Below are 10978 nucleotides of genomic sequence, written 5' to 3' on the forward strand. Positions count from 1 at the left end.
TATTTGCGCTGCCCCCAGCTGAGGGCTCCAATAACTGAAGGCATTGGAGGACCAATACCCAGCTGAAAGCACTGAGAAACGGCTTAAATATTTCAACTAGAATTTTTGCTGGACTCAGAGGCTCCTGCTGGCGAATGCAGGGAGGCAGGGAACTGGTGGTTATTCAGCTCCTGGTTTGCACTGGCCGAGAATTTCCCTGTTCTGCATTCCCCTGGGCTGAAACGTCCTCTCCTTTACCCTACTGCAAATCCAGAGAGTGTCCACTGGTTTCAATACATTTTCCAGGCCCTCGTGCTGTTTTCCCAAGGCTGCCCGGCAGTTAGATGCCTCATGTTTGCCTCGAAGCCTGATGCAAAGTGGGGAATGCTGGCAGACGGACGTGTGCAGGCTGATGAGGAAATCTATATTGTTATAGCAACAGAGCCTGGGCTGCAGGACTCTCCAAATCCTCATCTGGGTGTGTGAAAGCTGGTCCTTGGATGCAAAGGACCGTTTAGGAGCAGCGTGAGCAGCTGATAACAAGAGGAAAGGGATAACAAATTAAATACTCGATACTGGTAACCAAGAGTAACTTTCTGTGTTGGAAAAGCCACCTGGAAGAGTGCAAGGGAGGTACATGGGGTGGTTTGTTGAGGCTTTGGTTTAATTGATGCCAGGATGGATAAATAGCAGTGAAGCCAAGACTGTGGCCATCATAAGGTAATGTGACAGTCAAAGAACAAACTGGTGGCCCTGGTCTCTCAAACGGGGGGTCCAGCAGCAGTGCCATGCTCACCTCCTGCTGTCCCCGTGTTGTTCTTGTCTGTTTTGGTGGCTGGACTGAGTGTCCCCCTATCCATGCACAGGCTGTTTCCTGCCACCTCCATTCGCTGTCACCTGTAGCCACCACTTGTTATTTCTCTGGGTGGGACCGGGGGCCACATAGACTGGAAAACTAAATCCTCAGAAAGCAAGCAAAACTTATATTTTAACTTACAGTGATATGTGCTGGGTATTGTTGATGCAGCCAGTGCTTTGAGACAGAACAGACATAAACTCCCTCAGTGTGGATTTGACATGGTCTTTATTTATACACAACACTCAAAGTAGTTGTATTTGGGAGGCAGGTGGACGCCGGTGGCCAGCAGCACACAGACCTCACTCACCGAATGCCACAGACCCGCAGCGATTCAAACAGAGAGAATCACACACCGAGCTGCCGAGCTGTTCCCTGCCGTACCCTCTCCCAGCTGGGTACTACACATCTGCAGACACATCTGGATGGCGGCTCTGGGCGGTGACGGTGTGGAGGGACAGGGCAGGGAGAAGATGGTGCTGGTTAGGCCAGGGCTTTTAGTGCTGCGAACTCACACCCACGCCTTGACTTGAGTGTTAAAGCCCCTGGCGCAGCTGCACAGACCCCCCTCCTCATACCAGCGCCACTTCACCCCCTTGTACACGGCCCTGCTGCACGGCTGGAAGCACATGAGGAGCCGCAGGCGCCGTGCCAGGCTGCAGTAGGTGGCCATGGCCACCACGATGAGGGGGGACATGATGACGAAGCCGAGGATGATGAGGGCAGAGGAGCTGTTGTCATCCAAGATGCTTTTGCAGTAGCGGGCGGCTGAGTGCAGGACCTGTGGGAAGAGACGGAGCTGGTCAAAGAGTGGACAGGAGTGTTGTTCAAAGCACCCTCCTGTTTCTAGTGCTTTCCCAGAAACACGAACCTGTTCCCTCTCTCCAAGCTGAGCTCAGCAACACTGTGTGACTGACAGGACATTTTAATCAAGCTTTCAATTATCCCAGCATCGCTGTGCACAAGAGCACCGCACACTGACCCTGGAGCAGGAAGCACTAATCTTTATTAAGTCCAAATAGCACAGCTTAGCATTTGATAGGCAGAAATCACATTAAAAGGCCTCCTGCTGCTACATGGATGTGGGTGGCACAGCACGCTGGAGGTTACAACAACATAAATAAGATACAGAATGTTGGATTCTGCAGGCAGAGATTGGTCATCCCATTGCTACCCGCTGGCTGGGGACTCTCCAGCCTCCCGCTGCGGAACAAACCCCGTCGTGTTCTGTGCACACACTGTGCTCGTTCCTGCCCCCAGCATCGCTGCACAATCTGCCAGGAAAGCCCCGTCACCCCGTGTTGCTGCAAAGCATCCAGCACACTAACCCGTCCTTGCTGAGTGGTGTTTCAAGTCCCGCTTTCACCCCGGCAGCAGGAGCTCCGAGTCAAGCCACGCCGTCGCTCTGCATTAACAAATGCTACAGGCAATGCCCCGTGTCCCTGCCTTCCTTTCCTTTCTTTAATATTCTTTCAGCAGCACCAGAAACACAACCCATCTGGCTAAAAAAAATAATAATCCGTTTAATGGATGGTCAGTGCAGAAACTGGCCTCTGTCGATTAGGGAGGCATTGAAAAGCGGCGGCCCGAAGAAAAAGAACTGCTTTTGTCAAGCCATGCTGCTGCAACCCCTTTCTGTGGCTATTGAAGCAAAGTCTGGGTTAAGGCTCCTCACAGCTACCGGCAGCACAGTTGCTTTCACTTCTGATGGGCTTGTTTGAGCTCAAAAACCTCTTGCATCGCCTCAAAGCCTTAGGCTGGAGAACACTGTGTGCAAAGGAGAACCTGAGGGTTTCCATCAAGAACCTACAGGTCAGCAGGAACCACCACAAAGCTGATCCTGTCAGCCCAGTCTATACACATACCCCTCTTATGGACAAATCTGTATATGTACACATATCTTATGAAAACAAAGCCAAAGCTCAGGGGTTTTAGCCTTGTCTTTGCAGCCACTGCTCCCCGTGGGCTAAAACAAAACCCGTATGGATGGCCCTGCCTTAGAGACACCCATTAACAGCCAAACGGAGCAAGACCGACTTACCCGAGAGTGGCACTGGAAGCCAAAGTAAACCACCACAATGGTGGGGAGCAGCACGATGGTGAAGATAATGAACATCAGGAGCAAGTTGATGAAAAAGACCAAGGAGTTCATGATGACGACCAGCAGGGTCCACACCAAGCAGCACCAGGCGCTCCGTGGCTCCCTGGGCAGGAGCTGGTCGTCCATGTCATATGGAGGGAGGGTGGGAAGCATCCGAGACTTCTCGGAGAGGTTTTCTGCCCCCGAGTCCTCAGCATCCTGGCCGGACATTTTTCAAGAAGATTGCTAATCAACCCAAGCTCTTATCCAAAATGGTTTCTTTGCTTTTGGCAGCAGACGTGTAACTTGCAGGGGCTTTTCCTGCCTCTTCCACACATGGACGAGAACACTGATCCGGAGATAGTAACACAGCAAGGAAGGAAAAGCCTCTTTCGCCAGCCTCCTCTCCCAGGACCTGGCCAGCACAGGTTGTTTCCTCCCACAGTGTTTTTCAGCACTGTCCCAACCTCTGTTTGGAAGTAGATGTGGCTGCTGGAAGTTTGGCAAGAGGTGTTATTTTGCTTCTGAACCTATGGTGCTCCTGAATTTGTTGATCTTCCTAGGATTATGGTCCCAAGAGCTCTCAAACAGGTGCTGTCTCAGCTTCAATAGGCTGCTTGGTTACAGAAAGCGCCTCCCTTTAGCATCTCCTCCACCTTGGCTTGGCCACTTTTAGACAGCTCCTTGACTCCAAATCATCTTTCCATGCTCTTCACCCTGTACCCAAATAATATTCCCACTCAGCTCACCCCAATGAAGGCACAAACAGCAGTTTTTTCCGCCCCCCGCCTTGCTGGAGCCCTTGCCCACACCGGAGCTGGAAGCAAAGGCTGGAGCAGCGTGTGGCGTCTGTGCAATCACGGGCGCTCGAGCACGAGCAGCGTCTTCCTGAGCTGCCTCTCGGAGCTTTGCGAAGCTGCTCTGTGTACACAGCAGATGCTGAAGCCGCTCTCCGCGCCAGCCAATCCTCCACAGCTGTCTCAAGTGATGTAGCACACAGGACCCAAGGGCCACACTCACACCAGACATTCCCAGGGCAAGACAGCCCCTTTCCAATTGTAATTACGCTGCCTCTGATTCATTTTCTACAATTTCTCTCTGGATTAGAAAAAAAAAATCAGAGTAATTTATAATAATCACTGCACACCTCCTCTGTTCTCTGCGGTCATCATGGTTATTGTTTGCAGAATATATCGGTATTCTTGCACAGAAGACATAACAAATATCAATTATTTCACCTGCCTCATACAGTCAATATTATTTAGGAATTTCAGTCATATCTGCAAAGTTATGTAGCCTTTAAGATACATTTTTATATGCGTGATCACAGGAAGGAGAAAATTCCCTTAAGTCCAGAGGAAACTGAGGCAGCGCAGGACTCACCAGAAAGCACCGTCAAGGGAAGGATGCGGCTGTCCTGTGTTCCACTTGATGTTGTTTCTCTCTGAATATTCTACCCTAGGAAAAGGTTATCAGGAAAACGAGGTGCACATAATGCTACGGGGAAAGGAGCTGGACAGACCCCTTCTCCACCCAGAGCAGGATACGGGTGCTAACGGCTTCAACTACATTTCTCTCAAATCCTTTTGTTTCCTCTAGCACTGAAGGTGACCCTGAATTTAATGATTCTGTTTTGTTTGTTATTATTTATTCTGTCTGTTGAGTTGCCTCACAGTGCCAAGAGATGGGAAGAAGGTTAAAAATAGCACTGCCAGCAGCCTGTATCCTGGTTTGTTCCAGGAGAAATAGGCTGGTAAATAAGAGAAATCAATAACTTGTAGCGCAGATTGAAGTCAATGTCAGTCTGTATCAGACCCGGCTGCCCTTGAAAGAGCAGGGTGGGGAGAAGAAGGGTGAAACGCGGCAAAAAATGACTCTCCCAAGGGTTTCTGGTGCTGGACTGACCCCAGTAGTGATGCTCTTTGTGCAAAGGGGAGTCCTGGACCATCCGAGGCAAGAGGAGAGGAGGGGAGAGGAGGGGAGAGGAGGGGAGAGGAAGGGAGAGGAGAGGAGAGGAGAGGAGAGGAGAGGAGAGGAGAGGAGAGGAGAGGAGAGGAGAGGAGAGGAGAGGAGAGGAGAGGAGAGGAGAGGAGAGGAGAGGAGAGGAGAGGAGAGGAGAGGAGAGGAGAGGAGGGGAAGGGAGGGGAAGGGAGGGGAAGGGAGGGGAAGGGAAGGGAGGGGAAGGGAGGGGAAGGGAGGGGAAGGGAGGGGAAGGGAGGGGAAGGGAAGGGAAGGGAAGGGAAGGGAAGGGAAGGGAAGGGAAGGGAAGGGAAGGGAAGGGAAGGGAAGGGAAGGGAAGGGAAGGGAAGGGAAGGGAAGGGAAGGGAAGGGAAGGGAAGGGAAGGGAAGGGAAGGGAAGGGAAGGGAAGGGAAGGGAAGGGAAGGGAAGGGAAGAGAAGAGAAGAGAAGAGAAGAGAAGAGAAGAGAAGAGAAGAGAAGAGAAGAGAAGAGAAGAGAAGAGAAGAGAAGAGAAGAGAAGAGAAGAGAAGAGAAGAGAAGAGAAGAGAAGAGAAGAGAAGAACCCAGCAGCACAGAACTGGCCAGAAGGGTTGAAGGAGCTGTGGCACTGTGAATTCTGCCCCAAGGAATTCTGTTTCCTTCCAGTGAAATATTATTCCTGTGCTAGATAACATCTCGGGTACCACAGTGTACTGCACGCTCCGATCGCTGGCGAATAATGGCTTTCCTTGTTTTTCAAACTCAAAAATACACCTGAAAATTACTTATTTAAACCAGTCATAAATTCATTCACCGCAGCTCTGCGTTGTAAGCTGAAAAAGCAAAAAGCCATCTCTCAAATATGAAGATGTCCCTCTACTTTCTCTTATTTTCAAATGCCAAGCACTGAAATATTTTTGAAAGGTGAACCGACTAATCCAGACATTTCAAATTGATTTCGAAAGCACTTCAGCCAACAGATCAATTTTGATTTTAACGAGATGCAAAGCCCAGGAGCAGCTCTGTTTGGGCAGCGCTTCCCCGGGCAAGGAATGAGCTGTGAAAAATGTGTAGTAATAAGTGCATGAGAGAAGGATTAAAAAATATATAGAGAAACAACCTTTAAAATGGTCATTGGAGTATGAAAAGTCCATTTTCGCCTTGTTCTCCCCCTTTTCTTCCCCGCTCTCTCAGGCTGAATGGCTCCTAGGGGAAAACGCAGGCGGGCAGCCTCCTCTCGGGCTGCAAAATGTGAAGTTCCAGACATCCAGAGGGAAATAACCACGGAATCCATCCTGCCTTCTGTTGTTGCACAGGCCGGTCACAGTGTTAATAAATCCCCAAATCTACGCAGGAAACCAGGCGACGTTGGACGTAATAAATGTGACAAACGGCACAGAGGCCACCAAAGAGCCCCAGGATTTACTGTGCTTGTCTAACAATGGCTGATTTAAAGATATAATATTTTTCAAGCTTGGCTTATACCTTCTAAGTGGAGAAAGGACATGATAAATATGTTATTGTGTCCAGCTGTGGCCCCTCAGTTCCAGAAGGACAGGGAACTGCTGCAGAGAGTCCAGCGCAGCCACCAAGATGCTGAAGGGAGTGGAGCATCTCCCGTGTGAGGAAAGGCTGAGGGAGCTGGGGCTCTGGAGCTGGAGAAGAGGAGACTGAGGGGTGACCTCATTCATGTTTACAGATATATAAAGGGTGAGCGTCAGGAGGATGGAGCCAGGCTCTTCTTGGTGACAACCAGTGATAGGACAAGGGGCAATGGGTTCAAACTGGAACACGAGAGGTTCCACTTAAATATGAGAAGAAACTTCTTCATGGTGAGGGTGGCAGAGCCTGGCCCAGGCTGCCCAGGGAGGTTGTGGAGTCTCCTTCTCTGCAGACATTGAAACCCGCCTGGACCCCTTCCTGTGGAACCTCAGCTGGGTGTTCCTGCTCCATGGGGGGATTGCACTGGATGAGCTTTCCAGGTCCCTTCAACCCCTCACATTCTGGGATTCTGTGAAATGCACCAAAAAAAACACCCTAAAACAAACAAAAAAACCCCACAGTATAGAAAGCAGAATCAAGGTTAGGTTTGAACCGTAGAAAGATTGTGAACTCAGCGCTGGGCAACTGGAAGTTCTACCCCAAAATCACTCTGTCTGTGTCGTCTTGGGGCACCTCAAAGCTACATTTTGCGTTTTGGGATGTTGTGGAGCTCGGGGCAGAGTGAGGAGTCAGAAATGGCTGCGACGAGCACCTGCGGAGCCCGAATAAAGAGCCGTCCCAAGCGGCTGCACCCATCACCACAGCGCTTGTCCTTGCGCCCGTTCTATGCCTTTGTAAACACAAAGCGGATTTCCCGGCTGTTGGTGAGGGCACGGTGGGGTGGTAAACAAAACAGAGCTGCTTCAGTAGTCATAAAAGTGTCGTAAATTCTATAAAAATCTTTGCTAAATCCAGCGAAACTTTCTAAATTCTTATTTTTAACCTACGAGACGTCTGACAATTGTGTTCTTTAAATCGGGGAAAAAAGCACACTTTCTAATTATTCTTCTAATAACCAAGCGTCAAACAAACCCCAGTGATGATGGAAGATTCCCCACGCCTCCAATCCGGGGAAATTTCCACATCTTTAACAATTCCCTGCCTGTAAGTGGGAAAGATGGTGACGGTGCAAGTTACGGAGCAACTTCTACCAGGAGCATCATTGCTTTGAGATGCTGAAACTGGTAATGATTAAAGGCGATGAGGTAAATTAATTAGTTTTCTGACAGCAGAGGGCCTTGCTGCTGAGAAGTGATTTTCCCACTGTCTATAATGACAGCACCATCTTGTGGCTTGTTATACTTTATAGATTTGCGTTTTACGTCTCACAATCTCATATATGCTGAAGGACATGGTAAGAGGTGCTGACCAAGAAAGCGGAGCCTGAGGGTGTTCCCAGCTGGGACATTTCAGCGCTATGGGGGGAGAGATGAGGATGGGGGTTGTGAGGTGTAAAGGGGTGAGTGAGGTGTAAAGGGGTGGGTGAGGTGTGCATTTCCACACCCGCTTTCTGCAAATGTGTGTAGAGCAGATGGCAGAGCTCGCTTTGGGTGGTAAAAGAGAGCGACACCTGGAAAAAGGATGGAAGTTGAAGGGAGCAGAGGAATGGGAGAAAAGAGAAAGAGAAAGGAAAAAGAAAAAGACAAAAAGAGAAAAAAGAGAAAGGAAAAGGAAGAAAAAAGGGAAAAGAAAAAGGCAAATAAACAAGATAAAAAGGAAAAAGAAAAAAGACAAATAAAAAGAGAAACAGGAAAAGGAAAAAAGAAAAAGAAAATGGAGAAAAAGAGAAAGAAGAGAAACGAGAAAAAAAGGAAAAAGGAAAAGAAAAAGAGATAGAAGAGCAGGAAAACGGAAAAAGAAAAAGGAAAAAGAAAAGGAAAAAGGAAAAAGAAAAGGAAAAAGAAAAGGAAAAAGAAAAGGAAAAAGAAAAGGAAAAAGAAAAGGAAAAAGAAAAGGAAAAAGAAAAGGAAAAGAAATAAGAAGAGGGAAAAAAGAAAAAGAAAGGGAAAAAGAAACCACAACAAAGGTGAACTATTATGAATAAAATGTAGGGTTTAAGAAGTTAAACCACAGAGAGGGCCGCCGCAGCAGCACAGAGCGGCCGGAAGGGGCGGGGCCGGGGCGTTGCCCCGCTCCGGAAGGCGGAAGCAGCGCGGCCATGGTGGTGCTGAGCGCGGCGCGGTGGGTCCGCAGCCGCTTGACCGATCGGTTCTGGCGGGTGCAGGAGGTGCTCAAGTATGCGCGGGTGAGTGTGGAGGCTTTGCTGTGGCTTTGTTTAAATCACAGCATCCATTCGGCTGGAAAAGACCTTTGAGGTCACGGAGTCACCCCGGCCCGGCGCTCACCCTGCAGTCACGGGCTCTCCCGCTCTTGCAACCCCTGAGCGGCCCCTGTACCCGCTATAAGTGACTATTTACCATTTATAAGCGACTTTTTCTCTGGCTGGGCAGCTCTGGCTGCTTCTCCCTGCTTCGTATTAGCTGGGTGGAAGTGGCAACCCCAGGAAACTCCTTTAATTAAGCTCTGGGTTCGTACAACCGCAGTATTTTTAACAGGGGCTCCTGTCCCGTCCCTGCGTTTTTGCTGAAAAAAACGAGAGGACAGCTCAGGAATGGGAATAAAAATGTGAGTTTAGGGGTTGGCCGGGAGCACTGAAGGTGATTTTGCTGCTTCCCTTTCCCCTGGAACCGCAGCCTGAACCCAGGTCTGAAATTCTTCAGCCCATTTCAACTTTTCAGGTTTCCCGAGGAAATAACGTTGTCCTGGTTTTGTTTTCATTAAATGCCAACTGAAGGCTCAGCTGATTTTGTGAAGCGGTTTGTGATCCTTGTTGTAAGAGCTGTGAAAGACAAATGAGCAAATATTAACGGGCTGTTGGCCCAAGTAGCAAGTGATAGGACAAGAGGAAATGGCCTCAAGTTGCACCAGGGGAGGTTTAGATTGGATATTAGGGAAAAATTATTCATGGAAAGGGTTGTTGGGGATTGGAACAGTGGTGGAGTCACCATCCCTGGAGGAGTTTAAAAGGCGTTTACACGAGGTTCTCAGGGACATGGGTTAGTGCCAGAGTCAGGTTATGGTTGAACTCAATGATCTCTTCCAACTGCAATGATTCTGTGATTCTATCATTAATATTACTGAAGGGTTTAACAGCCTTAAAGGTAACTGACCAAGAACGTCTTGGTTTTATTCCAGCACTTTCGCGGCAGGAAGAACCGCTGCTACAGGCTGGCGGTGCGCAGCGTGCGCAGGGCGTTCGTCAAGTCCACCAAGGCCAGGAGGGAGAAGAAGAGGTTCCTCAGAGCGGTAAAGAGCAAAGCGTTAGATGCAAACGTTAAAATGGGGGAAGATCAGAACTGAAATAGCCGTTATCCTTACTGGGGGGGGTTCTCTCAAAGTGTGTGAAATAAAACATGTATTTACAGTAAGCAGAGTCCCTTTGTGGTCTGAAAAATCTCACATTCTGAAGTTTATACATATATACATTGCACTGAGAAGACCGTAGGTCTGAAAACATTATCTTTATTAAGCATGAGCGGGCCAGCATGACAAAAGGTTTACTTTTGAAGTGTTTTATTATCCAAGATGCTAATTTTTACGCTTTTAGCTCTGGATCACCAGGATTGAAGCAGCGTCTCTTGAGCATGGTTTGAAGTACCCGGCGTTCATAAGCAACCTGGCCAAGGTAAGGGTGGTGCTGGAAGAATAATTGCTTTGAAACAGCAAATTGGAGAACATGTCTGAAGGAGGGAAGTGTTCTGAAGGGCCAGGGAAATGAATTTCTTAAAACACTGCAATCTTTCAAGTCGATGTAATCTGACAAAACATATCAGAGGGTTTGTTGGTACCAGAACTGTAAAATTGAAACTTGTTTCTCGTGGCTGTGATAATAAAGAGGTGGTGTTTCTGCGGCTTCAGAATTCCTCAAATTCAGGCGCTTAACCCCTGTTTTTCTGGCCTGCAGGCGCAGGTGGAGCTGAACAGGAAAGTCATCGCTGACCTGGCCATTTACGAGCCAAAGACTTTCAAGTCTCTGGCTGCTCTGGCCCAGCGGAGGAGACAAGAAGGATTCTTGGCGGCCCTGGGCGACGGGAAGGAACCTGAGGGGATATTTTCACGTATTGTTCGCCACTATTGATGTTAAAGAGACTGCAGATAATCGGGGAGTTGCTTTGCGATGTGAATTCACTCAGAGAACCCTGCTCAAGTGTAATGGACCCGCTGAGGAAGGTTCTGGAAGGATGGGGCAGCTCCGGGCACGAACCTGGCGATGTTTATCCCGGGATTGCAGTAACTGAGATGTGTCGAGTGAGAAACCGCAGCTCCAAGTGGGACCCGAGTCCTGTGGGATCCCCGCGTTCCTGACACAGTGTGTTCACTTTACCAATAAATGGTTTGTGGTAACTGCTCACAGAATCCCAAAATGTCAGGGGTTGAAGGGACCTGGAAAGCTCATCCAGTGCAATCCCCCCATGGAGCAGGAACACCCAGCTGAGGTTCCACAGGAAGGGGTCCAGGCGGGTTTCAATGTCTGCAGAGAAGGAGACTCCACAACCTCCCTGGGCAGCCTGGGCCAGGCTCTG

The 10978-nt window shown here is 49.1% G+C and overlaps 2 protein-coding genes across 3 annotated transcripts; one reads left to right on the plus strand and one right to left on the minus strand.

Annotated features, from left to right (window-relative positions):
• Window positions 1–1046: 1046 nt before the first annotated feature.
• Window positions 1047–4853, minus strand: TMEM278 (transmembrane protein 278). Of its 2 annotated transcripts, none has more exons than XM_065855337.2 (3): window positions 4299–4853; window positions 2877–3632; window positions 1047–1616 (listed from the first exon to the last, which is right to left on the minus strand). In XM_065855337.2, exons 2-3 carry the CDS (start codon window positions 3144–3146, stop codon window positions 1347–1349), a joined length of 540 nt encoding a protein of 179 aa, XP_065711409.1. In that variant the 5' UTR covers window positions 3147–3632; window positions 4299–4853; the 3' UTR covers window positions 1047–1346. The 2 variants fall into 2 exon arrangements, with proteins under 2 accessions (XP_065711409.1, XP_071654413.1); XM_071798312.1 differs by having other exon boundaries at window positions 2877–4013.
• A 3670-nt stretch (window positions 4854–8523) lies between these two features.
• Window positions 8524–10803, plus strand: MRPL20 (mitochondrial ribosomal protein L20). Its single transcript, XM_065855196.2, has 4 exons — window positions 8524–8640; window positions 9591–9701; window positions 10003–10080; window positions 10360–10803. Exons 1-4 carry the CDS (start codon window positions 8554–8556, stop codon window positions 10531–10533), a joined length of 450 nt encoding a protein of 149 aa, XP_065711268.1. The 5' UTR covers window positions 8524–8553; the 3' UTR covers window positions 10534–10803.
• Window positions 10804–10978: the final 175 nt, after the last annotated feature.

Source organism: Patagioenas fasciata, chromosome 23, assembly GCF_037038585.1.
Source record: "Patagioenas fasciata isolate bPatFas1 chromosome 23, bPatFas1.hap1, whole genome shotgun sequence".
Taxonomy (NCBI): Eukaryota; Metazoa; Chordata; class Aves; order Columbiformes; family Columbidae; genus Patagioenas; species Patagioenas fasciata.

Coding starts and splice junctions, on each gene's coding strand:
- TMEM278 (XM_065855337.2), bottom strand. CDS start 3,146: ATGTCCGGCCAGGATGCTGAGGACTCGGGGGCAGAAAACCTCTCCGAG. Junction 1,617..2,876: donor GCTTCCAGTGCCACTCTCGG/GTAAGTCGGTCT, acceptor CTCTTCCCACAG/GTCCTGCACTCAGCCGCCCG.
- MRPL20 (XM_065855196.2), top strand. CDS start 8,554: ATGGTGGTGCTGAGCGCGGCGCGGTGGGTCCGCAGCCGCTTGACCGAT. Junction 9,702..10,002: donor AGAAGAGGTTCCTCAGAGCG/GTAAAGAGCAAA, acceptor TTACGCTTTTAG/CTCTGGATCACCAGGATTGA. Junction 10,081..10,359: donor TCATAAGCAACCTGGCCAAG/GTAAGGGTGGTG, acceptor TCTGGCCTGCAG/GCGCAGGTGGAGCTGAACAG.